This window comes from Ambystoma mexicanum, chromosome 11 (assembly GCF_040938575.1).
Source record: "Ambystoma mexicanum isolate Mex_15411 chromosome 11, UKY_AmexF1_1, whole genome shotgun sequence".
Lineage (NCBI taxonomy): Eukaryota > Metazoa > Chordata > Amphibia > Caudata > Ambystomatidae > Ambystoma > Ambystoma mexicanum.
The window spans coordinates 1,469,367,644-1,469,393,582 of record NC_090934.1 but is presented as its reverse complement, the minus strand read 5'-3'; the positions used below and the strand labels follow the sequence as shown (position 1 = coordinate 1,469,393,582).

At 48.3% G+C, this 25,939-nt stretch overlaps 1 protein-coding gene across 5 annotated transcripts in view; it reads left to right on the top strand.

Annotated features, from left to right (window-relative positions):
• Positions 1 to 25,939, top strand: part of TP53BP1 (tumor protein p53 binding protein 1) — a 429,855-nt gene that overhangs the window by 394,603 nt on the left and 9,313 nt on the right. For all 5 annotated transcript variants that reach the window (XM_069625154.1, XM_069625150.1, XM_069625153.1 and 2 more), the window contains 4 exons: positions 10,589 to 10,804; positions 14,238 to 14,332; positions 14,865 to 15,064; positions 23,222 to 23,367. In XM_069625154.1, coding sequence (XP_069481255.1) covers positions 10,589 to 10,804; positions 14,238 to 14,332; positions 14,865 to 15,064; positions 23,222 to 23,367 — 657 coding nt within the window. The remainder of the gene's footprint in view (positions 1 to 10,588; positions 10,805 to 14,237; positions 14,333 to 14,864; positions 15,065 to 23,221; positions 23,368 to 25,939) is intronic.

Here is a 25,939-nt window from a genome sequence, read left to right as displayed (position 1 = left end):
GCATTTCAGTGAACCAAGGTTTGGAATTTCGCAGCGTGGGAGCGCAGTGAACTGTATTGGTGAAAACTAGAGAATAAGGGTGCAGTTGAAGATGCCAAAAAGACAGTCACTGTACATGATTTATTTTCTGAAGAAACTGTAAATGGTTTCAGTAGCAGTTTAATGCCTTCAAGCAGCTTTTAGTGAAGGCAACCAGGTAAAGGCTGGATATTCTATTACTGGATGTGAAAATAAGGAAAAGTTCCAGGTAAGCTTTCTAATGTATGTTTGTTTCTTGTAAATTCAACTGTCCAGAGACCTAGCAAAACACTGATAGTCAGAGGATAGTGCAGGAATCTGGAAGTTTGTTTTGTTGTCCCATTCCCTTTTCCCCCCAGTGGTGGCAAGTCTGAAGTTGATCTAGAAATCCTCAGGCGATAGAGGGCACATCTTCAATCTCTGCAGGTATTATACTGCTGCAACCAAAGGCCATCTTTGGGATCCAGGACTAGACCACGTGATGCATCTGCATTGTTGGTTAGATTTTCTTAACATCCAATGGTAGCTTTTACTTCTTTCATGGGAAGAGGACTTAATATACTGCAGGAGCTCAAGCCCCAGACTGAGCACCAGATTTGTCACATTGGCCTTTGCTTTTTCATCAAGAAGAAAATGTTGCAAATGTAGAAGGTTGATCTATGCAATGAAAATGTCCACAAATGTCCCCACAGTGCCTAGACGCCAGGAACCTCTTTGCAATGACGGACGAATAACACAAGTGGCCCTGTGCAGGCCTGACTTACTCCAAAGTTGTATGGCCGCCTGGTGCACCTGCGTCATTGAACAAATGCATTGAAATCCTCTGTCCAGACGAGGCCAGAGATTAGAGCTTATCCTGCAGAATTTGCAGAATTTGCAGCTTCTCCCAGAACACAATTGGTTCACTTCTTCTCCAGAAGTCCATCCCTTATAGATTCATGGGATTTTAATATTCCCCGCAATGAGGCTGGGAATACGCTGCGCATTTCAACAACATACAATAGTTCTTGCAGCGTGTAAAGGTTTTATTATATTATGGTATTTGAGTGCGGACCTAGCTTTGAGAAGCAACAGAGCGCTTTAGAGGTATACACCACTACAGATCAGAACGGAGCGCTTTTCAGAGGTAACAAAACAGATATACAGCGGGGGATAGGATGCAGAGGGGTACAGCCTAGGTTTTGAGGAGAGACTCCTTGAAGAGGTGATCTTTTATTTTCTGAATTGTAGCAGTCTGGTGATAACAGGGAGGAGGTTCCATAGTCTTGGGGTGTAGGCAGAGGTGGTCTGGTCCTTTCCTTTTTACAGTGGCGGATTTCAAGTCTGCACGGCTTCTGGTGGTGCGCTGTCTGCCAGAGATGCTGAGTTTCTCCGCGAGATAGCTGGGTGACTTGAGGGCCACTGCCTTCCAGATGATGCAGCAAGACTTGAAGGTGATTTGTGGGAGCCAGTCAAGGTTGATGAGTGCTGGGCTGATGTGGTCGTAGCTGCGTAGACCCTTAGATTCACATGCAGTGCTCTCGCCACATCTGGCAGTTGATGCAGAATATTTCCCTTCATTTTTCACAAGTTTGAAACTAGGGATTTATGTACACAACCCACAGAGTAATCAGATCGCTGATTAGTTCACATCTCGTAATAGATGCTATGATTCGCTAGCCACTACCAGTTTGAATGGTGCCGATCCTTACCATTGGTGGACCTGGGCATGCCCCCAGCCCAAATATTCGGTAAAAGGAGGGCTCCCGCACCCATTCAACAGATCACTGTTTGAGCCAAGGCTTCTATGAAGAAGTGCAGCCCGCTGACGAACGATCCCTCAAGCTGACGGGCATTGACTCCAGTGCTGTCCTGATGAAGCCCTGCTCCTTTCTCCTGATCTCAAAAAGGAACTCATTGGTGCTTTGACACCTGGACCGGTGGTAACAAGCAGTCTCGACCCCTGTTTGAGGATCCATGCCTTCTGAGCCTTCGGAAGTGTCCCTGGATCAAGTAGTGGACTGTACAGCCTCTCCTGTGCTACCTCGCTACAGCTGTTGTCATTCCGAGTGCATTCTTGGAAGATCTGCAGCTTATGGAGCAAAACATTGGCTTCTGTATTTTCAACCTTCCATGATTGGACGCTGTGCTGTGCCTGCTCCTGTGTTCGTCCCTGAAGATCGCCTGTTGCGGCCTGCCCTTGGTGACTCTCATTGCAACACTCCTCTATTCCCTGGAAGTGGTCTGCCCAGAAAGAGTGTGCTCCCCAACGAATTCTGGAACACCAGCAATGGTCTGTGGAACAATCTGAGTCAAGGGGGTGAGGGGTCAGGGGGGTGGGGGGCGGGCGCATGTACGTTGACCTACCTGTTTGTCTCCCCTGTTCCCGATAGGGTTACATGGGCGTTGGGTCCTACCTCTAAATCACTCTTCTCCAGCATGGGGTCTGGCATGGATTCACATGCTCGTGAATATTCCCCGTCGTCAGGCTGGGAATCCTCGGTAAAGAAAAAATCAGTATCAGTTTCGTTTCTAATCTGTCTCTCGTAATAGTAACCAATCACTGATCTCTGCGTCATACTGACCACAGCCAATGACTGCCATCTCCCTAAGCCCCGCTTCTGGCAGCCATCTTCAGATTTTTACTGCACGTTCAAGTGTTGGGAGTCCTCGTGCTTGGCTCTCGAGCTTTTACTGCGTGTTTCGCGCTTTTTCAGGTGAATTTTCACATTTTTTCGGTTAATCGAGCCTCAAGCTCCACCGTTTCTACTCCCGTTAACGGGTACCCGTTGCGGGATTTTCCTACGCCCCTCAAGGGTGAAGATTTCGTCGAATCAACCTCTTGGAGCATTCCAGAAGATTCGCGGCCTACTTCGAGATGGCCCAGGACGCGAGTTTGTCACCTGGACCCAAGCTGTTTCGCAGCTGCCCTGGATGCGGGCTGCAGAATGTGTTTAAGGAGGACGAACATTCGCGATGCCTCTACTGTCTTCATGGGGACAATACTCATGTAGAGAAGGACTGCCAGTTCTGCAAGAACTTGTCGGAGCGGACCATGAGGGACCGTCGATCTCGTCTCGCCAGCTGGTTGGAGAAGGGCTCGACGGGTGAGAAGAAGAAGAAAGGGTCCGAGCGGGCTTCTAAGTCCTGTGCGGGTGCCCCGGCGATGGGGGCCCAACACCAGGCCAAGCGCCATGAGTCCGCTGGCTCCGGAGCGCCGAAAGGTCGGGCTCTTCGGTCGCCAGGCAGGGCGCACCTTCCCCGGCACCGTCAACCACGAGCCAGCGCTCCGGTTTGGGGAAGAGGAAGTCCGAGACCCCGGGTAAGCTTCGGGAGAAGCCCCGTCCGATCTCGGGAGAGGGGGAGCGAGGCATTGCCCCTCCCCCTAAGGAGAAGGCCCAGGACGCACCTAAGGTGGTGAAGGCCCCTACCCAGCAGGCAAAGGCCTCTATCGAGGCGATCGCGGCGACTCTGGCCAAGCCGGCAGAGACCCCGCCAGCCGACACTGCCTCCGGGACTAGAGTTTCCCTGCCGCCAAGGAGGGAATCCTCTTTTCAGCCCATCGGCATGGCCCCCATGATGGAACAAGGGGTGGGGGGGGGGCACGGTAGCCTCCTCGAGCTCGGAGTCAGCCTCGGAGGGGGAACTGACCGAGGTCGCGAGGAATCTCGAAGTACATTTCGAGAAGGTTCGGTCCCGCACGGAAGATCCTCGGGAGATAACCGAGGAAGAAGATGATGGCAAGGAAGAGCAACCTTCCCTTCCGGCGCAGCCGGAACCTAGGCTTCAGGATAGCTCGGCGGCCATTTTGTTTGCGATCCAGTCTTATATGTTCTGAGATAAGGACGAGATTACCACGGCCCAGGCTGGAGGACCCGCAACCTGGCCCGTCGGGAAGTCCTCAGAACAAACGACGGAGGACCCAACCCTCTCCTCTGCTCGCCCCTGTAAGGCCTGCAGTTCCCTCCTCATCCTCCCACGAGTCGGGAGATGAGGGTGCGGTGGGCTCGACGACGGGTTCTGAGGGCGACGACGACGGAACGGGTCTCCCGTCGCACGGGCATCTCCGCCCGACGAGATTGGCTCATTCCACGCCATGATCGCCAGGGCGTCCGAATTGTTCCAGCTCTGCCCGGAGGAGCAGAAAAAGGAAGGTTTCCTCTATCAGCGCCGGGAGGCCAAGAGGAAGACTGTCATCGCGGTGCCTCTAATCGATGACATCTGGGAGGAGGGCCTGTCGGTACTCAAGAACCCCTCCACGGCACCAGCCAAACGGGACCGGTACAAGAAGAAGTACCGGGTCCCCGTGACCTCTCCCCTGTGCCTCAGGGCCTAGCCAACGCCAGACTCGGTCGTCTCGGCGGCGGCGAAGAAGAAAGCGGCGGGGTCAGGAGCCTCAACGTCGAATTCCCCTCCGGACGGCGAGGGAAAGAAGTTGGACGCCATGGGGCGACGGGTCATTTCGTCGGCGGCGACGACAACGATCAAAGCGGCCAACGCCCTGGCGATCGTGGCCCGTTACGACAGGGAGCTCTGGTTTAAGCTGGCCCCCATATTGGACTTCCTACCGGACGACAAGAGGTCCGAGGCCCTGGAAATACTTCAAGAAGGCGAGGTGGTGTCGGACCACGCCATAACGGTGGCAACCGATATTGCCGATACCAGGTTCCGCCAGCTAGGCAACGGAGTTTGCCTACGACGACGGGGTTGGCTCTGGGCGACCGACTTCCATCAGGACGTCCAGACCAGGGTGTTGGACATGCCGTTCGACGGCAGCAACTTGTTCGGGAAGGCGGTGGACGAATCCCTCCAAGCCATAAAGACGGACACAGAGACGGCCCGCGCCCTAGGAGCCCTTCAGCAACGACTGCCCTTTCGGAGCTCCGGAGGCAGACGGGGGGCCTCCAAGGGATCCAGCGGTGGCTCGTCGTCCTACCTCCAGGCGGCATGCTCCTCGTCTCAGGAGGCCTACAGGGGTCGCAGCAAGCAGGGAGCGCCTCGCCGCCGTCGGCAAGGTGGCCAGGGCGGCAAGGCCACCACCTCCAAGCAGGACTGAACCGGCCGTGGCCTCGGGCCCCCACCGAAGCACCCGGGTGGGAGGCCGGCTGACGAAGTTCGTCGGCGTGTGGAAGTCCACCTCCACCGATCGTTGGGTGCTGGATACCCTGGCAAGAGGACACTCTATCGAATTCCTGAAGAAGTGCCCTCACATTCCACCTGTGGCCAGGAAGGAAAATCATGTCCCGCAACTGCTGTTGGAAGTAGGGGCGATGCTCAGGAAAGGCGCCATCGAGCCCGTCCCGAAGAGGCTCCGGGGTGTACTCAAGGTACTTCCTCGTCAGGAAGAAGACGGGCGGCTGGCGCCCCCTCCTGGACCTTCGTCGTTTGAACAAATACATCAGGTCACAAAAGTTCAGGATGGTCACCCTCCAGCACGTGCTGGGACAGCTGGAGGAAGGCAACTTTCTATCGTCGCTGGACCTGGAGGATGCATACTTCCACGTTCCCATCCTCAGAAGTCACCAAAAGTTCCTCAGGTTCGTCGTCCAGGGACGCCACTACCAATTCAGAGCACTGCTGTTCGGATTGAAGTCGGCCCCCAGGGTCTTTACCAAGTGCCTAGCACCTGTGGCTGCGCCTGCAGGGGATTCACGTCTACCCCTACCTGGACGACTGGCTCATCTGCTCAAGGACGAGGGAACTCGCCGTCAAACACACTGCGAGGACCGTCCAGCTACTCACAGACCTGGGATTCGCCATAAATTACCCAAAGTCCCACCTGGTGCCGTCGCAGGTGGCCCTGTTTCTGGCAGCGAAGCTCGATACAGTGAGGTGCCTGGCGGCACCGTCGGAAGAACGGACGAAGACCATTCTGGGCAAAGTGCAGCGCCTGCTAGCCACGGACGTGGCCAGGGTGAGGTCCATCAAGTCCCTCCTGGGGATGATGTCCTCTTGCATCTACCTGGTGCGCCTATGCAGACTACGGATGCGCCCTCTTCAAGAATTTCTTGACGCCCGTTGGACGCAGGCGACGGGCACCTTCGAAGACAGGGTCCCCCTCAACGAGGTGTTCCGGCGGGCGATTCAGTGGTGGGGCGTTTGAGCGCACCTCACGGCGGGCAAGGACTTTCAGGCGCCGGCGTACCAGGAGACGGTGATGACGGACGCTTCCCTGGAAGGTTGGGGCGCCCACACCGCAGATCTCCACGCAAGAGGCCTCTGGCTCCTGGAGGAGAAGCTCCTGCACATCAACATCCTGGAACTCCGAGCCGTGTTCTGGGCTCTCAAATCATTCCTCCCGTCGCTCAAGTGCAAGGTGGTGCGGATCTTCACGGACAACACCACGACAATGTTTTACATTCGGAAGCAGGGAGGTACCAGATCCCCAGTCCTATCCAAGGAGGCACAGGATCTGTGGCACTGGGCGGTCGCCCAGGGGATGTTCCTGGTTCCCTTCCACCTGGCAGGAGAAAGAAACACCATCGACGACTCGCTCAGCAGGGAGCTGCGCGCAAGTCACGAGTGGGAGCTGCGCCAGGATCAGGTGGATCAACTCTTCAGACGATGGGGCAAACCCCAAATCGACCTGTTCGCAACAGCGACGAACTCGAAGTGCCAGAGGTTCGCCAGCAGGTTTCCCCAGCCGAGAAGCATGGGCGATGCGTTCTCGTTCCCCTGGGACAGCCTATACCTGTATGCGTTCCCTCCGTTGCCGTTGCTGCTTCGACTCATCAACCAGCTCAAGAGGTCCCGATGCAGGATGATCGTCGTCGCACCAGCGTGGCCGAGGCAGATCTGGTTCCCGGACCTTCTGGACTTGTCAACGTCCCCATCCATCAAGCTGTCGGCGGACACAGATCTTCTCTCCAGAGAAGGAGGCGCCATCTTCCACCACGACCCGGCGTCGCTGAACCTGCAGGCTTGGCTCCTGCAACGCTAGAGTTTGGAGGGTACGATATACCGGCCGACTGCAGAGAGGTTCTTGCAAAGGCCAGGGCGTCCTCGACTCTCAAATGCTACGGTCACAAGTGGAAGAGGTTCTCTATCTGGTGCCGAGCACAGAAGATCAACACCCTACGGATTACGGCCCCTCGGGTGCTGCCGTACCTGCTATCGCTGGCAAAGGCTGGGCTAGCCCATGCCTCCATTCAGATTCATCTGGCGGCGATCTCCAGATATACCAGAACCACAGGACGGACGTCCCTGTGGTCCCATTGACTGGTGAAAGAGTTTATGAAAGGACTGTTCCGGTCGTTCCCGCCGGTGAAGGCCCCGGCCCCGGCGTGGGAACTTTACGTGGTGCTGACTAGGCTCATGGGGCCCCCATTCGAGCCGATGCACTCCGCACCAATGAAGTTTGGGTCGTGGAAGACTGCATTCCTGGTGGCCATTACCTCCGCACGACGAGTGGGAGAGATCCAGGCGTTATCCTGCAAAGCACCGTACTTGACTTTCCATGCCTCGAGGGTGGTGCTTAGGACGCACCCCTCCTTTATGCCCAAGGTGCCGTCGGACTTCCATCTTAACGAGCCCCTGGTGTTACCCGTTTTCTTCCCGTCTCCTTCGTCGCCGGCCGAGAGGACTTTGCACTCGCTGGATGTGGCTAGAGCGCTGAAGTTCTACGTGGACCGCACGAAGAGTTTTCGGAGGACATCACAGCTGTTTGTGAACTTTGGACCTGTGAATCAAGGGAAGGCTCTCTCGAAGTCTTGTATTTCCAGATGGCTCTCCAGTTGCATCATGCACTGCCACCGGTTGGCTAACCGACTGCTGCCAGGCCGTCCGAGAGCCCATTCGACCAGAGCGTTCGCTGCTACTACGGCATTCCTATCTGGTGTGCCCCTGCTGGACATCTGCAGGGCTGCTACGTGGAGGTCGACGCACACCTTCACGAGATTCTACTGCGTCGATCGGGATTCCAGGGAGGAGTCCAGGGTCGGCCAAGCAGTGCTGCGCAACCTGTTCGCTTAAGGTGAGCCTGGTGAGGAGGTAAGAGATGCTTAATGTTGAGTTGTTGTATTGCTTAATGTTGAGCCTTTGCCACCTCCCGTGGTTGTGCATGTGTGTACTGCTATGTATTCTTATATTCATGAGCATGTGAATCCATGCCAGACCCCATGCTGGAGAAGGAACAAGTTACTTACCTGGAACTGTTGTTCTCCAGCATGGGTCTGGCATGGATTCACATGCGAACCCTCCCGCCTACCCCTCTGCGGCTCTTCACTTGGTCATACTGCCACTTCACGTGCTACCAAATCTGAAGATGGCTGCCAGAGGCGGGGCTTAGGGAGATGGCAGTCATTGGCTGTGGTCAGTATGACACAGAGATCAGTGATTGGTTACTACTACGAAAGACAAATCGGAAACGAAACTGATACTGATTTTTTCTTTACCGAGGATTCCCGGCCTGACGACTGGGTATATTCATGAGCATGTGAATCCATTCCAGACCCATGCTGGAGAACAACAGTTACAGGTAAGTAACTTGTTCCTTTCCTGACTTTGGTCACTGCAGGCCTGGCCAAGGATCCCTTCCTAGGACTATCTTTAGGACTGGGATTGCGGGATTCTACATTCATAAACTTTAACATGTTGACGCGTATTAATCATAACCACTTGCATTGCCAATCTCTATATAAACCTACCTGAGAAGTATCGACTTTGGATCTGGTGACATTTGGGCACAAGGCCCCAAAACATCCTAGGTTTGGACTTTATAAGAGCTAGGGAAGCCATTTTATGATTATATGAAAGCATTATTTCTATTTGTAAGGCTTCTGCGTAGATTTGAACTGAGGCCCAGCAATAGGCGAGCATCATCCGACCGAAGGGCATGAGACGGAACATAAGGGCGGTATTCCGCCTGTAAATATTTCACCCCATGCCATAATAAGTGCGATGCATCTAGCAAAGCGCTTTAAACTGAATGTGTTTGGCTACAGGTAGCCAATGAAGGCAGTGTAGCAAGGGGGAGATATGCGCAACCCTGGGTGTAAAGGTGGCTGATCTGGCTGCCGTGTTATGAAGAACCTGCAGCCACTGGATCAAATAGGCAGGTTGTGCCAAAAATAAAGGGTTACAGTAATCTAAAGAGGACAGAACAAAAGTGGAAACCACAGGTGACGGCAGCTGAGGGGGGATGGGGAGGAGAGAAAAAGAAGAGTCTTGCGTATAATCTTCAACTGAAAATGACTCTTCTGGCATCTGAGCCACTACAGCCAAACACCAATATTTTGACTCCCAAAATGTTACAAGCTGTACAGGAAGAGGAAATGAACGAAGGGAAGGGGGCCAGAAAAGAGGAGCCCAAAGTGCAGTAGCAGAAGAGCCCAACACTAACCCCTCCGTTTTCTTGCCATTGAGTTTACGCCAGCTATGACGCATCCATTCTCCCATGGCTTCTAGGCAGCCCCTAAACTTAGCCGCAGTCTCCTCTACATAGGAATAACAAAGGGAGCCATAGGAGAGGATACCCTTAGTCAATGGCTGAACGTAAATGTTCAACAGTTTACTTATAGCATTTATAGAACGCCCAAACCTAGAGGTATCACAGTGTTTGTTAAAACATTTTCATTCAGTTACAAAGACAGTAATCACTTACATTGAGGATTTAGTCATATTTGTCGAAAAGCCAGGTTTTGATAGGTGAAATGGTGCAGCTTTGGAGGACTCTGCCAGTGAGATCAGTAGGATTGGAACGAAAAGGTGGGAGAGAGAGTCGGAGCAATTGAAACAGAACCAAGACAGAACAGACCCAGAGAAGCCAGCCCCGCTAGGCGATCACGCAAGACAGAATGATCGATTGTATCAAAGGTGGTGGAGAGATCAAGCCACATTAAAGCTCCTACGCCTCACTGATGATGCAGCTGCGCTAGATTGTCCACCACAGAGGCCAGAACACTCGGTGCAGGATGAAAACCAGACTGTGAAGGATCAAAAAGGGAAGAGTTCTCCAAGAAAGAGCTTAAAAGATTCCAAAAGATTGTGTGTGATGTGTGAATCAAATGCTATTGTATTTCTCCTAATGTAGAATGTATATATGTTTTATAAGGGTTTTGTGAGACAATATTTGACTGGAAGTTTCATCTGCATAGTGTGTATTTTAAAAGCCTAATAAACTATTCTCTTTTTCTATACTAACTGGAAATGTTGGTGTTACTCTGTGTGGCCTCATTGTTGCCATAGACCACTCTCTTGCCCTTCCTCAGACTAAGCCTCATTGCTCTGCTACCTCACCTTCATTGGGTTTGGCTTACCTCTGTGTTTGCCATGTTCACCTTTAATAGGGTGGCCTCCCAAAATCCTCCCGCCAAGGCTGATTTTGGAAATCCATCTTCACGCCCTCCTAAGTCTAAGCCCTGCTGTTCAGTCACACCTCCAGATAGACTTTGGCTAGACATTAGTATTTGTCCCCCCTGTTCATCTGAATAGGGGGGCTGCTCTGAAAATTCATCTTAACACATATACATCAAAGATGGCTTTGAACTCCCCCTCCAGGCATTATATTTGATTGTAAAGGAATGGCTTTATGATATCGGACGTTTAAGATCCTAAGACGTTCATGCAAGTATTTTTTTCAATTCCCTCCTAGGTGATGTGAAAGAAGGAGAATTCTTCAGCCCCTGTGAAAGTGGAGATAATGCTGGCGACCTCCCACCATTGGATGAATGTCATGGAACTTTACCCCGGAGTAAAACCCTCTTTCTTGGATACGCCTTTCTTCTTACAGCTGCCTCCGTTAGTGACAAATTAACCAATCGACCCAAGTCTCAAGGCTGCATTACAGGGGGCAGTGAGGAGGAGGAAGGTGAGATTTAAATTCTCGGGCACTGGTTGATTTTCATTGTGTTAATGATTATTCATAGCTGGAACAGAGCGTCTGATAGGTTTCCCTTAATCTGTTAATTTGTTGTCACAGAAGGTTCAAGTTACTTACCTGTAACTATTGTTCTGCAGCATGGGTCTGGCATTGATTCACATGCTCGTGAATATTCCCAGTCATCAGGCTGGGAATCCTCAGTAAAAGAAAAAACACTTTCACTTTAAAACTGTATTTTTCCCCTAAACCAATCATTGTCTTCTGGGTCAGACTGCCCCCATTCAATGATTGTCCTCTCCCTAAGCCCCACCTCTGACAGTCATCTTCAGATTTTAACTGCAAGCTTCAGTGTTGGGAGTCCTTGAGTTGCTCTCCAAGATATTTTTTACTTTTTTCCCAATTTTTTGTAGAAAATTTATTTTGTTTCATTGTAGCCCGTGTGTTCTTATCTCAACGGCCCGCAATGGGGTTCCGTTGTCTGTGAAGTTGCACGCCCCTCAAGGGTGGTTGTTCGCCGTAGTTTCTTGGACCTACTTCACGCCCTCCGACCATGCCGGATGAGAAAAAGGAGGGAAGACACTTTTCAGGCTCTGCACCCAATGTGGGCTAAGGAATGCCTTTGTGGAGGACAAACACTTTTTGGCTCCCAGAACACATTTATCCAATTCTGCAATAGACCACGAGGGCTTCTATGTGCTACCTTTTGATACTCTTGTTTTAATTTGTGAAGCATTCTTGGTTGCTGGAAAGTCCAGCTGCCCCTCAGCTGCTGAATGCACTTTGGCCATCATTTTCTTGGTCTGTTTTTTCATCTGCATGAGTGTTTTAGGCTGCTGATGCTAGGTCCTTTTCCTTTTCTGGTACCATATCCAAGGGCACTGAAGAGGCTACACCACAGACCGTGCATAGATGTTTAGGAGCGAACAACTGCTGGTTGCTTGCACAGCTGAGATGCTCACCAATGATGCAACACTAAGCCACTGTAGCAGGCTATATTATTCCAGAGCTGCACTCACTCTCACCCCCTGAAAAGAAGGGGTGGGGGGGGGGGCTCAGCGTAAGGGGCCAGGTGTTCCCAACTTGATTTGATCCATGCCTCTTAAGGCCCCCGAAGTCCATGACCCTTTGATTCATCGGTCAGATCTATGCATGAAGAGCGTTGCTGCCTTTTAATGATGCTGCATGTCTGTGGGGTGGGGGCTTGCACCAGGTCTCATCATCTTGTCTCATTGTTTTTGTAGCTGTCACCAGGACCATCACAGTAGGTAGTATTCGTAGGATCAGCTTATATATTGTTTTGTCCTCAACAGAGCTCAGGATCTAGTCAGTGATGTGGTGTAAATAGATCAGAGGGATAGCCTGTCCTGCAGCGTAGCACTGGGCAGGGCCTCTGCTATGGTCCAGGTGGTGTAATGACTCATCAGGTTTTCCTGTGATGCAGGCCTACCGATTAAAGGGCAAGGTCCAATCGCCACTTTTTCACCGCAGAAGCCTTTACCATGCATGACACGACTGTCCGACCCTACCTAGGCTTGTCCGTCCTAGAGCTTGGCAGCACAAGTCCTGCATGGTGTTTTGCACAGCTCCAGGTTCCAGCCAGTCACATTATGTGCTGGTCACCACATGCCTGACTAGAGCCCCATGTGCCTCCACAAAGCGGCATCAGAGGGCCAGTGGCGCAGCGCCTCAGCTGCATGTGCCATTTTGTAAATGAGAAGAGCTTGTCGAAAGAGAAAAACTAAGTGCCAAGGCTTCTTAGACAGTCTTGGTAGTGGCCACAGGTTGCATATAGTGGCCACAGTTCCTGGGGAGCAGGAGGGTCTCTACTTCAAAGATAACTCCAGGTGTGTTCCACAGGCATTTAGGGCAGAAGGGCAGACTCAAAAGCTGTAGGATTTGTAGGTGGTCATGGGAGACGAGTCTCGATACTTCCTCTCTGCCACGTTCTTCACATAACCAGGATTCCTACATCTTGCAGGGCAAGAAGGGTTGGATGGTCTTCTAAGCTCAAAGCCTCCAGCACAAACATGGCTGCATCATCAAGGCCCCTTTTGAGTTTGACAGGATCCAGCACATAGTGTTGACCAAGCCACAGCTTCATCAGCTCGATAGCTGCCTCATTGCATGGAGGAGGAGATGGATGGTGGAATGAATAATGAAGAGCTGTGTGCACCGCTATATTCTCTCCACTCTACTCTACTCTGAGGGGTTTTGGCATTGATGCGTCAATGAACAAAGTGTTTTAACCTTTTCAGCAGTCAAAGATGTTCATATGCTTATTTTTTTTATGATCCCCCAAATAGACAAAATACACATTTGATGACTCGCATGACTGCTGCATGTGGCGTTTTGTGGTCTCGCTTGCGAGATGACTCCAAATCTTGTTATATCATGACCACCAAGATCAGTCGATTTATGGGAAGAAGTTATATATGTTGGGCCAAGGTATCTGGCATCCACATGGATGGGTTAGGATTGTGCCTGTGACCTCCCTGCCAAAGTTCGGTACCCTACACGGATGCCCCCAATTCCCCCCTTGAAGAGCCATTGCCAAAAAGCACAAGAAGTTGGATTAGTTTCCCCAGAATACAGTAGAAACCCTTTCTATAGAGCAAAGTAGTTGTTAGTAGAAAGAAAAAACTTTGAAGTTCTAAGAGTTTGCAGGCAAGCACATAATGCCTCGCCTGTAACGCCCTGAAATGACAATAGCCGGTCACTCTGCCACATCCTGCAGCTTCTTTTCATATGAAAAATAAAAAGATGGCATTTTGAATTGGACCAAGCACCTGGAAAACATCTTGAAATACTGTATGTTTAACTCTGAATTTCTGTATTTTAGGAAAAGACAATTGGTTAATGAATGTAGTTTGTCAGTGGTGCCATTTGGGGCTGTGGCTTGTGAATACAAGGTCAAGACATAATTGAATGGTCCCTGATGTAGTCATTAAAGGAGAAGTCATGTTATAAACTCTATTAATTGGTTTTTGTGTTATCCTATTTACTATAATCTTGGAAAAGGGATATGAATGTGTTGTCCGTAAACCTTAGTTTTAAGAGCAAATTCTAAGTTTGTGATTGGAAAATGAAATCCTTAAGGTGGTTTATCTGCATTCTGAATGGTATGCTGCATCTCTGAAGTCTAATTTATATTCAATAAATAGTCACATCATATGAAACGCGTATGCGCAAAGGCGGTTATGCGTGGTTCTTATTCGCGTAGGGTGGCCGCCTGGGTAAATGACCTTTGCATGCTCACTGAATGTGCTCCAGTGTGCGTCTGCTGTGAACTAATAGCTTCATTTCAGAATGACTTGTATGGATGAATCATTCACATTTGCTCCTCTACACTGTGCCGGATGCCTCATTCTTCAGCCAGTGCTCCGTAAACGTAGGACTTAGCGTCTCCCTTTCTCTCTTGTAGAATTCGCAGACACTGCTCCATATAATAAGCAGTATACAGAATCGCAACTCCGGGCAGGAGGAGGGTACATTCTGGAAGATTATAACGAAGCCCAGGTGAGGATATGACTCGTACTCTGGAAACATTGTGTATGTATCATTCCTGAGTGGGCTCAGTCATTTCTTGGATTCATAAGGGGGGGTTGAGGGGGAGAAGCCATTTTATAAAAGCCTGCTGATGGAACTGTGCCTGATGTGCAGTACAATGCTATGGGAAGTAGCAAGAGCTGTATCATTGCGTTTAATGGAAGTACGTACGAGTGGTCACATCTAGAACATGCAACACCTCCACAGGAAGGTGGAGTTTTAAACCTGTTCTGCTAGGAAGAAGTTGGCACTATATTTCCTGGAAATGCATGCTAGCAAATCCACTCTAGATGCCCTAGTTTTACTTATGTGCATGCACGTACTTTGTGATTAAATTGCACCCCAATCTCCTACATGTTTTGTAATCTACGGTGTTCTTCTCCTTCTGCAAAGATGAATAGTTTCCTTAGGGTTGTCTTGCATCTTACTCAGTGTGGCCCTTTCTGTAGCATGAGTGCATCGTTTTGGCTCTTTCTAACCAAAGCTCATTCTTTTCATTAAGTGCAAGGCAGCATATCAGTGTCTCCTGATTTCCGATGAGCAGTGTCGGACTCGGAAGTACTTCTTGTGCCTTGCTAGCGGTATCCCTTGTGTGTCCCATGTGTGGGTTAATGATAGCTGCCTGGAAAACCAGCTTCAGAACTTCCGCAATTACCTTCTGCCGGCTGGATACAGTTTACAAGAGGAAAGGATACTAGAATGGTAAGTTAGGAACAAAAACAAGTTAAATATAAAGGATTGATAGCACTTGCTTTCACTCAGGTAAACTGGGAGAAGGCCTGAAATGTAGGTAGAAGACGACGTACAGAATTAGATTCTATATCACTCTTGCTGTTCTAATGTATTCTCACCTGTGGGATCCTTAATTGAGGTACATATTTAGAACATCTATTTATGGTTGAACATTGCAAAGAATTTCTCAAAATACTTTATGGGTCGGATTCATCCCACTCCTAAGCCTCCACTGGGGGCAAGGATTTCTGCATACATATGCAAGCATTGTGCTTACAGATAAAATGTGTCATTTAGGAGACATCCTTCCTAAAGCAGTCTACAACAGTTACCGTTCCACTAAAGCTGGGAAGTTTTACAAACTCGATGTGAAAAGGGCCATACAGTACTACTTGGCCAAGACATAGGACTTCAGCAAGTTACAGCCCCCATACATGCACACGTAGCTACTTCAAAGTAATCCACAGCAAGAGTTTCACATATCAGGTCGTAATATAAAACGTATTGTAGGGCCCCTTCCTGAAAAGACTAAGGCAAATGGTACCGGCCCTACCACAGGTACAGCTGCACTCATCGGAGACATTCATTTATTCATTGAAACCAAACGTACATCAATTTTTACATGAAAGAGGCCATACTGGCAGCTTACTATACTTAAGTGATTCAGCCCGATGTCAATCCTGCCACGTGAACTCATTTTGTTCTACTGTGGGTTCTTTCACTTAGTGTGTTGGAGAGAAGGCTGGTGGCAGCTGCATTTTTTACTTTCAACCACACCATGCTATAGCCTTCTTACTGCGTTGGTAGTGTGATGAATCTGGCGACATCCTCACATCTTCCCTGGGGAGACCCCCCCCCCCCCCCCCCACAGTTCTTTTTTTTATTATTAAGCTATATAGTTTACAGGTAAACATTTAGCAAAGTCCAAAGCCAAACTGCGGGGTGTCATCATGCTATCACGCACTTCATCCAGGTTTCATTGACCGCAAAAGAGCCAGAAATGCCACGATAGGGCTAAGGCTCCTGAGCTTTCTTTTCTAGCTCTTTTTCCTCCCCCTATATGGCCAGGGGACGGCGGCCACTTCCTGACCCTCAGGCGGCTCTATGAGGGAGAACCATCTGGAGGGAGGTACACCTCGGGGAGAGAGTAGGGTGATGTTGGAGGAAACTACCTACTCCCCTTTTTCTTTCAGGGATGCTCCCTGTATCACCGTGCATTAATGGCATACTGTAACACTCCTCACCAATCTCTATGTAGATCTACTTGTGTTTTTCCCCAAACTCCTGTTGGGACTGATTTTCTATACTCTGGCCTGGGGGACAGATGTATAGAAGGCAAGCCTAGTATTGTGACTGGGACAACTCTGGGCGCTGCAGCCAAACCAGTTCAAGGTAGAAGGCGAGTGGTCTGGGCTAAGTCTCACGAGGTGGTGAGCTTGCAAGGGGTCCACAGTGAAACAGTCCAGGAACACACTTCTACAAACAGGTATAAAAATACTTCTTTACTTATGCCCAAATAACACAATGAAAAATGACTACTAAGAGGTGATATCACACAACGCTAATAATAGATACACATACACAATCACTGGAGTAGGGCAACATACATATCAAACCTCTGATTAGGAAGGTACAGATTAGTATTAGCACTAATGGTCCACAGAGATTAAATCCTAACTTCAGAAGTCCATCCCTAACATGTATGGGGCCTTGTGCCCAAAGGTTCAGCAAAGTTCCATACACTTTTGTGACGCTGAGAAAAATGAAGGTAGGGTCTCTGGCGTCCAATGAACAGTTCCAAGTGTTAGGGGACAAGTTAATCTAACTAACAAATGTGTCCCCAACTTTCGGAGTGCTTGTGTGAACAAGCAAAGGCAAAGCCAATGTAATACAAACGTTTCTAAAAGTTACCAAAACTTTTTTAAAAGTGAGTTGGAGGCAAGTATTGCTACAACTCCCTCCACCCCCCATACACCGATTCTTCACAGGAATTGGCAGGTCGGTTGCTGGACCACCAAAAACTCCAACGAGCATTAGAACATTCGGGTAACTGTTCAAAAGAAGCAATCGGGTGGGTGATCTGGGAAACAACTCTCCTGTTCAATACCCATCAACTGTGGTGTTCCACAAGAGGCCAGTTTGTCCGCCCTGCTGTTTAACTTGTATCTTAGGTGTCTCTGCACAGTGCTGGACAACATCTGAGCCTATTTTACCAACTATGCAGACGACACTCAGCTGGTGGTGGAGCTGAGCAGCTGTCACGACACTGATAACAGCAGGTTGGCAAACATATATAACATAGAGGCCTGGTTGAAAGCCAATTGGATGTGCTTGAACGGGTGCAAAGCTAAACTGATTATCTTCGGGTCACATCAAGCACGAGCCAAGTTAAGTCAGGAATACTCGACTTTTAAGATCAAAGACTCCCACATTCAGGTATCACAAAAAGTAAAAACACTTGGAATATAAGTATCACTGGGTGCAGAGGCGCATGTCACCTACTTGAACAGAAACTGTCAGTACTACCTGAGACTGCTAAAATATATCGGACCTTACCTGAGCGAAAAGAAAAGCGCAACCATTGCAAGGGCCACAATCTTCTCCAGATTAGACTACGGTAACGCCTTACTGATAGGAGCAAGCAAGGGCTGTATAGCCCGGTGTCCAACCATCCAAAATTATGCAGTAAGAACTGTCGGACAGAAAGCCAGACGGGAACATATTACAGCAGACAGGAAAGCCCTTCATTGGTTAGCACTCGAGGACAGGATTACCTTTAGAACTATGACCATAGCACATTGCTGCCTATTTGGATTAGCACCTGCCTACCTGAAGGAACTGATCACCTCCTATACTCCAGGGCGCTCTCTGAGATCAGAGGCACAGGGACATATCGCACGGATCATTTCCAAAAGAGCAAATGGGCTGGGACGATCTTTTCCCATGAAAGCGGCTCAGTCTTGGAATGGATTACTGATTAAATTAAGACAAGAGGAAAACTACATGATATTCAGAAAAAACTAAAAACAAGTATTTTCAAATAAACAAATAGTTAGGATCTGAATAAGTAATCTGATGTCCCGTCAAATTTTGTATGTCTGTGTCTAACTGTACGCGGCCCGATGCCCGCGGGCTTTCTGCACGATATAAATAAATAAAAATAAATAAAATAAAGCATAGGAAAGCCACCTTCTCATGGGGTCCTTAGGAAAAAGGGAAACAATTACTTTGAAAGTCAACCTAATGGGGAAGAACTCACAGAAAGTATTCCTCATCCATTAGAAAGGGAGAATGACTATAAATTAAACAAGAATACCTTTCTAGCTTTGGAGGGGGGCAGTGGAATACCCGAGCAATCAATAACCCCCTGAACTCCTCAAAAGACCTGGGGCCAAAGTGGGAACATGCTCTGAAATAATACTCATCTTTCCAATTTGACATCTTTTTGAAGAATGTCTGGATCTCCAGAGACAGAAATAACTAAAGTTCCCATACTTTGTACCTTGGATAATAATTACATCAAGTATGAGTGGGAAAAGGAAGATGCCATATCAGACTTCTCAATGTCCCCGGACAACCAAGACCCCCTCGAAGCAGAAAGTGGGGAGGAAGGAACACTATCCCCTACCCACTCATCCCTTGTGAAAGACCAACCAGATCCCTCTTGGGAAGAATGCGAGTTGCCACCAGGGTATTGTCCTTTGGACCAGAAAGAAATAAGCTTGTCTGCCCCGGAGATGCCCCTTTGTAATTCCAAGAAGCCAAGTTTACCTGAGCGAATCATTCAGTAAAACATTGTCCCTTGAATGATACAAATTATTTTCATTCCTCATTAAAGGACCCAGTCAGAATGGGCAGACTGGGAGTACAGGAAAAAGAATCGGGAGAAAATCTCACCCTGATCTACATACTACAAGTAAAACCATATGGAGGATTCTGGCCATCTTGAATGGGAAAACTACCTGGGCTCAATTATACCCCGAGAGTAAAGGGTATTCTATAAGGGCAGAGCTACTTATCCAAGGTTGGAACAGGATTGGAAGAGAAAGAATAGGTTGGATCTATGGCCATATTGAAACCCCCCACCAAACACATCTCCCCAATAAATGTTTGGGAAAAGGACCCCCATTTATGATTGCAGTGATTCCCAATGTTGCTGCTCCTTTAGTTATAAGAGGTGATATGTCCCAATTTGACCAATGGGGAAAAAATGGGTGAACTTTCCAACAAGGGGATTTAGACCTCCTCCTCTTGAGGAAACGGGTGCCTTGGAAAATAGTAACAATTTGGGCCTTCCTTATTTCCCTTTCATTTCCTGGGATAAAGAAGGATACGTACCAGAGCGTCCTCGTTGTGAATGGGGACACAAAATTGAAGGGAAAGGCCAGTCTTACGGGGGAATCCTCGAGTCCTAGTCTAGTTGAAGATCCTTAGGCGGGAAGCCAAAGTGTTAGGCAAGATCGTATGCAGTACCCTTTGGGTGCACTACAGCAACCCTGACCTCCTGGCAATAGGAACCCAACCTTTGGGATAAGTCTGTACTACACAGGTTGGTAGTGGGGACAAGTAGCCAGGCGTATCCCAAGAGGGGTCAATGTGAGCTGTAGGGGAGTTACACAGAGATTCACTGTGACAAGTATTCAAATAAACTCTCACACACAAGGTTTCTTGATTAAACAATTATTAATTTAACAGTCAGTTTGCGTAAGCCTTCTTCAGAAGGGAGCAATATAAAGCAACACACACATATACTTCAAAGATATACACTCTTAAATCGGCAAATACCCATTCGGGATGGCTCACAGACACTACCTACACCCTCAGGTGACTTCAATAGCTAGGGTGCTGTGGACAGTAATATATCACTGTTGAATTTAGAATCTACTTGAGGAGTGTCAAAGAAAAGAGGTTTTTAGAATAAGACACGTGTTCACACAATTAATCTCAATCAAGTAAGTACTTTCAAACCCCCCATCCCCCCTCACCCCAACCCCAATGCAAAGACAGTTAACCCTTTCCTGGAAGGAAGGCAAAACACATGAGCAGGAGAGAGAAGTCGGTCAGGGAGCCAGGCCAACCAATGTTAATTGGGCAAAAGTTGAGGTGAACTGAAGCACTTCTTGCAGGTAAGTAAAAGTCTTGCACAATATTTTAGAAATCTATGTAGCAAAAGTAGAATCAAATGTAGGGTCACAAGCTGTTAGGCCTGTGAGTAGTATAAGATGCAAGCAGCTCTACAAGACCAACCGAGGCAAGTCTCAACTGAGATCAAGCACGGTGGCACAGCAAGTGGTAAATTCCTTTAGGTTGAAGAAAAGTGCAGCACATGGCTTCTATTCCTGTGCAGCTCTGCAGATCCTGGTGTTCATGTGCCTCAGTCGTGGGGACAGGAGGGAGGACTTCCCGGGACTCCTGCACTGCAATGGGACAATCACCGACCACAACCAGCAATCTTCAAACAAGTGGCACTTCGGTGTTTCAGCTCCTTGCGTCTACCGCAAATAGCAACACTGTGGTTCCTGGCTGTCGAGATGGGCTTTCCTTGCATCTGGGGTCCAACACTCTGTTGAGGTGGCTCAGTCAGTCCTGCTTCCTGGGAGTCCGGAGGATCTTTCTGGAGCTCTTGGCCATCTAAAAGCAACGAACACGACCTAGTGTTCCTCTCCCTGGCTAGTCGGTTCCAGCAGCGACTGTAGTGGAGATTCAACCAGCTTTGAGAGGATATCCAGGTGGCTTACTTTGGAGTTGATTGGTCCCACCAACTCAAGGGGAGAAGTCGTCCTTGCAGGGCTTCTCTGTCGATATGAATTTGGAGCTTCAGCGCAGCAGCAGGACTTCACCGGCCAAGCCAACGGTCCAGGAGTTGCAGCAGCAGGCATCCTCTTCAAGTTCTTCTGCGGATTCCTTCATCCAGTGGTCGACTCTGCCTTCCAAGCCAAAAAGCCTGGCCTTTAATGCAGGTTTCTCCCATTCATTCCAGCCTAGCTGTCAGTCACCCAACAGAGTGGCTGTCCTTGCCGGACAGCCAGCCAGCCAATCGACTAAGAGTGCATTCCTGTCTCCTAGGAGACTAAGCACAGGGAGTTTCGGGCCCCTTGCTCGCTTCCTGCCCCTGCCAGACACCCTGGAGCGAGAGGCGAACGAAGACAAAACAAACAAAGGGACCAAACCTGGTTTGGCGCGCTAAGCAAATCTCAAGAAGGACCTTTCCACAAAGAAATGGTGAAAAAAGAAGACTGGGGCCATTTTGACAAAACTGGCCCCCTTGGGTGCTTTACTGTGGCTGCGAACGTGCTGTGGCAGGTGACAGGAAGCCGAATCCAAACGAGGAAAGGAGAAGCCTGGGTGTGGGCGGCTCATCGCTGAGACAAAGAGAACAGCAGGAACCGCACCATGGAAAGAGAGAGCTGGCAAGGGTACGGCACGTAACCGGTGCACACAAAGCCGGTACGCTTAAGCAGACGGGAGCACTGAAGATAACCAGTAAGCACAGGGAGAATAAGAGGGTTACAGGGTTGCCAGCGCATGTGTGCCGCCCCATAACAATATCACAAACTGAAGGGAACTGAAATGAAGGGTGGCCAGATGTTACTGGTTAATCCGGAGAACCCAAGTGAATAAAGAAATAAAAGTATTTGCAAAACAAGTCACGAGTGGGTTAACGAACCCCAGTCTTAAAGAGAAGATATTTGTGTGATAGTCCTGGCAGGGAAGTATACCAGACAAAGGTAAAATGATGTGTTTGTGCAACAAGTCCTGGCAGGAGAGTATACCAGGTGAAGATCAATAGAAAGATAGGATATCAATAATATGAAAAGGGGTAATGCCCTGGGTTGTGAAAAGATATAAAGGAAAGTCCTTAGGAAGAAACACACCCTTAGGATTTGCAACATATTACGAGGTGAAGAGGAAACTTGGTGAAGGGAGCTGTAGACCCCAAGAAAAAGCAAAGATACTAAGAAAAAGCAAACCTACTAAGTGGGGGAAGAGAGATCCTCTTAGAACCTAATTATTCATTTTGAACCTGTGATTTTGGAGAAAGAAATCTGGAGATGGAAATAATTCTCTGCAACTTTGAACATTGTTCACTGGAACCCTTTTCGTTGGATTTGAACTTGAGTTGAACTTGAACATTTAGGCACTTTTGAAAAGAGAGACAATATCCTTTACACAGTTTATTTAGAGCGTGAGGGCCAGAATAGCATTACAGACACAGGACTTTTTGTCGGCCATTTTGACACCGGACAGACCCACAAGGTTTTGGTTGAGGTAGGACAATTCCTCCTAGATTAGGCATAGTGAGGTATTTTCCAACCCAGATTTCTATAAATAAAAGTTTGTAGGAACACACATGACGCCTCCATGTTTGCGTCCCATTCCTGGCTCCTCACAGTAGCCACATGCTTATGTTGGGGAAAGTGACTACTGAGGCATTTTTTAAAGTCCTAAGCCCCGGACATTTTGTTTTGTGGTCTTTTGTTACTCGCTTCCATGAAGATGGGCCAAAATTGCTATTTTTCCTACAGAAGCTCTTTGCAGAGCCCACATAGACACTTTTGTGTGACGGGCATACAGTGTAGACCAGATGAGGGTCTCCGAGCCACCTCAGTCCATATCTGTGTGTTTGCCTGCATGCTTGTGCATTAAGTATTTCAGCCATTGCTTAATAAAGGCATCAAATTGGGTCTTTCCCCATTTGTTGTATGAGAAGGAGGGCTGTCACCATAACACTCTTGTCTACGATTTGTGTGGATGAATTTTCTAAGGCTGGAGTGGGGGGCTTTTATGGATTTGAAGATGGAAATGTACCACTCATGCCAACACATTGCTGCAGTGCGCCTCATCCTCGATTTTAAAGAAAACTGATATTTTATTAGATCAATGAAAGCCATTAAGGTAAGTAACAGGTTTCTACTGGTTCTGCCATCTAATTCCATAGCAATTTGTATCTTTCACGATATACCAGGTCTGGCAGATCTTTGAAGCACCTGGCAAGCCTGTCATGAGTACTCATGACAGGCTTGCTATTGGGATGTAGTGTAACCATTTGTATGAAGGGCTAATTTTAAGTATTGTACTTAGGAAGTAATTATGACATGACCACCTGTATCATCTTTGATTTAATAGGCATGAACGTCTGCACCCATTTCAGAACCTGAAGTTTCTCCTTGTATCAGATCAGCAGCAGAACTTCCTTGAACTGTGGGCCGAAATTCTCATGATTGGAGGTGCTGCGTCTGTGAAGCAACATAATTCAACCCAACAAAACAAAGGTAAGCAGGAATAGAAGTAGATGATGTTTATCTTCAGGAAATCATACTGTGTGGCTGGGTGGCTGGGTGGCTGGGTGGGGAAGAGGGCAGGCGTTTGCTTCCAGATTGATTACATATGGGCAGTGGACACACATGGTCGCGGACTGGCCAGGGTAATATGCTTCCTTATAAGAAAGCCTTAAAGACTCAGTAGGACCTCAGCACCGTACAGTAATGGACAATTAGTGCATCAAGAATGTAGACCTGGAGGGAATCACAAGTCGTCATAAACTCTTATCTTGAAAGAAAGCATTGGGTGGACTGCATGATTTAAAGAAGTCTCTTCGTTTCAGGAGGGGCTACGCTTCCAAAGTGTGCGGAAGAGCAGAAGTGATGTACAATGAACTATAAAATTAATTTTTGGTAACTCCCCTTTTTCCTGCAGTAAATGGGAGCATTCTGAATCTTGAAAGAAGCGGCTACGAATAATGTTGCAGTATTTGGAAAGGGTTCCTTCCTAGTACAGATACTGATCTCTGGGTGTTCCTTTACTAGGACTTTAGTACCGCTGATGACAATTACTATTGGAATCACGCTAATGTGAAGGGGTCTGACTGCAATTGGCAGTATCAGATGTAGTGATGCATTGATATTAAACTAGACCTTGGATGTGTGACTCCTGTCCTTTTGCTTGGTCGATAGAGCTCACGAAGTGGCACTACGGTGTTTCTTCCCTAAGAGTATTCACGTGTCATCCCTGGGGTGTTTATTTTTCAAAGATGCATGTCCTATTTGAAAATATATATATATGTTTAAATGTCAGTAAGCAGACGAGTGGGAAGAAATAAAATTGTGTTGCGTCAGTGCTCCCATTCCGGTTTTTACCAGATTTTATAATACTTTGCATCAGTTGCCAGTGTGGCCAAGGAACTTGCTCCATAATCTGGTTACCTAAAAGGTTTAAGGCTAGCCTTTTTCTATCCCCGCACCCTACCAGTTAGAGTAAGGCAAACCAGGAGGGATAGTTTGAGGTTGGAGGGGGAGAATAGAGTTTGTAAATTACAAAAGTAAGTATTATTTATGCTTTGTCACTTCAATATGGAGTTATAGTGCATCTCATATCTCTTAATAATGTAGAAAATATGCTTAGTACACTTTTCCACAAGTTGCCAGCCTTTCTTGGCTTTTGGTCCATCTTGAGTTTCCAGGAATATACAGAGCCCTGAAGTTGAACCCATGTGCACTGCAACCTTGTTTTGAGTCTGCATTTGAATCTCACTTCCATCTCATGCAGTCCCATGAGGACAGTCGGAATCTAAACCTGGCTCCAGTCCTCAAGTCACTATCTTGTATTATGAGTCCCTCCGGTTCCTTCCGGCCATGTATACCACCCGAGGGTCAAGGTCAGGCTGCATGGCTACTGCAAAACATGTCTGGCTACAGGTAGCTCTCTTGAGTATAGAAGAATGGTCCTGGAGTTCCTCACAACTTGACCCATCCATCCAGCAAAGGGCAGGTGGGCAGCAAATTCTCACCCAACACCCTTGTTCCATACCAGTCTTGGAAGATGCACCACTGTTCTAGCTCATTCGGTAGACCCACTCCCGCCCTCCCCCCTTTTGGTGATTTCCTTCTATCTATGTGAGTTGAAGTGGAATGTCTGTCCATCTCTTCAGTAAATTGTCCTCCACACGCGCAGTGCCTGTCCTTTCATATCATGGAGTAAACAGCATTTATTTTATTTTTACATTTGTAAGGCGCTTAAGCCCGTGGGCATCAAGGCGCTGTTATGAACCAATTACATTTTACGTCAGCGTCCAGGAGCAGAGCATAGTAACCCTTGTATAACAATAGACAAAGCAAGCCCCTCAGAAGTTGAGTGCTCAGGAAAGGCAGAGATTTAAACAAAGACAGGTTTTTAGGGCTTTTCTGAAGGCACTGTGTAATTATTCTGCTCTTAACATTGGCAGAAGGGAGTTCCAGTGAGTGGCAGCTACTGAAGGGAAGCTGGCACCCCCAGCTCCGACTCTTTTGAACTTCGGTAGTGCGATGCAGGGGACGTGGACAGCTCTTACTGGTCTGAGGGTGTTCGATCTGATAATTCTTTGCAACATGTACTCGAGTGCTTTGCCCAAGATGCATTTATCTGTGATGGTTAAGATTTTAAAGATTATCCTGTTTTGGATTGGCAGCCTCCTTTCTTGCTGCTGAAATGTGGTCACTTCTTGGGATGTTGAGTGCAGAACATAGCACATTGTTTTGGATTACTTGCATTTTATTAATGTTCTTTTTAGAAGTGCCAGCAAAGAGGGCGTTGCAGTAATCAAGTCTTGCTCCAGTTATTGCTTGTGCAATGGTGAGGCAGCTAGCCTGTGTAAGGAATTGTCTGGCCGCATTGAGGAGTTTGGGTGGGTAGGCAACTGATGAGGCGATTGAGCTAACTTGCATGGTTAGGGAAAGCGTAGCATCTAGGGGCACTCCAAGAGGTTGACGGAAGCTGAGACAGGGATCGTTACGCCATCAATCATGAAAGAGGCATAGCAAGGGGATAGCTTCTGTAACATTGCTGACGATCCCACTACAAGGATCTTGG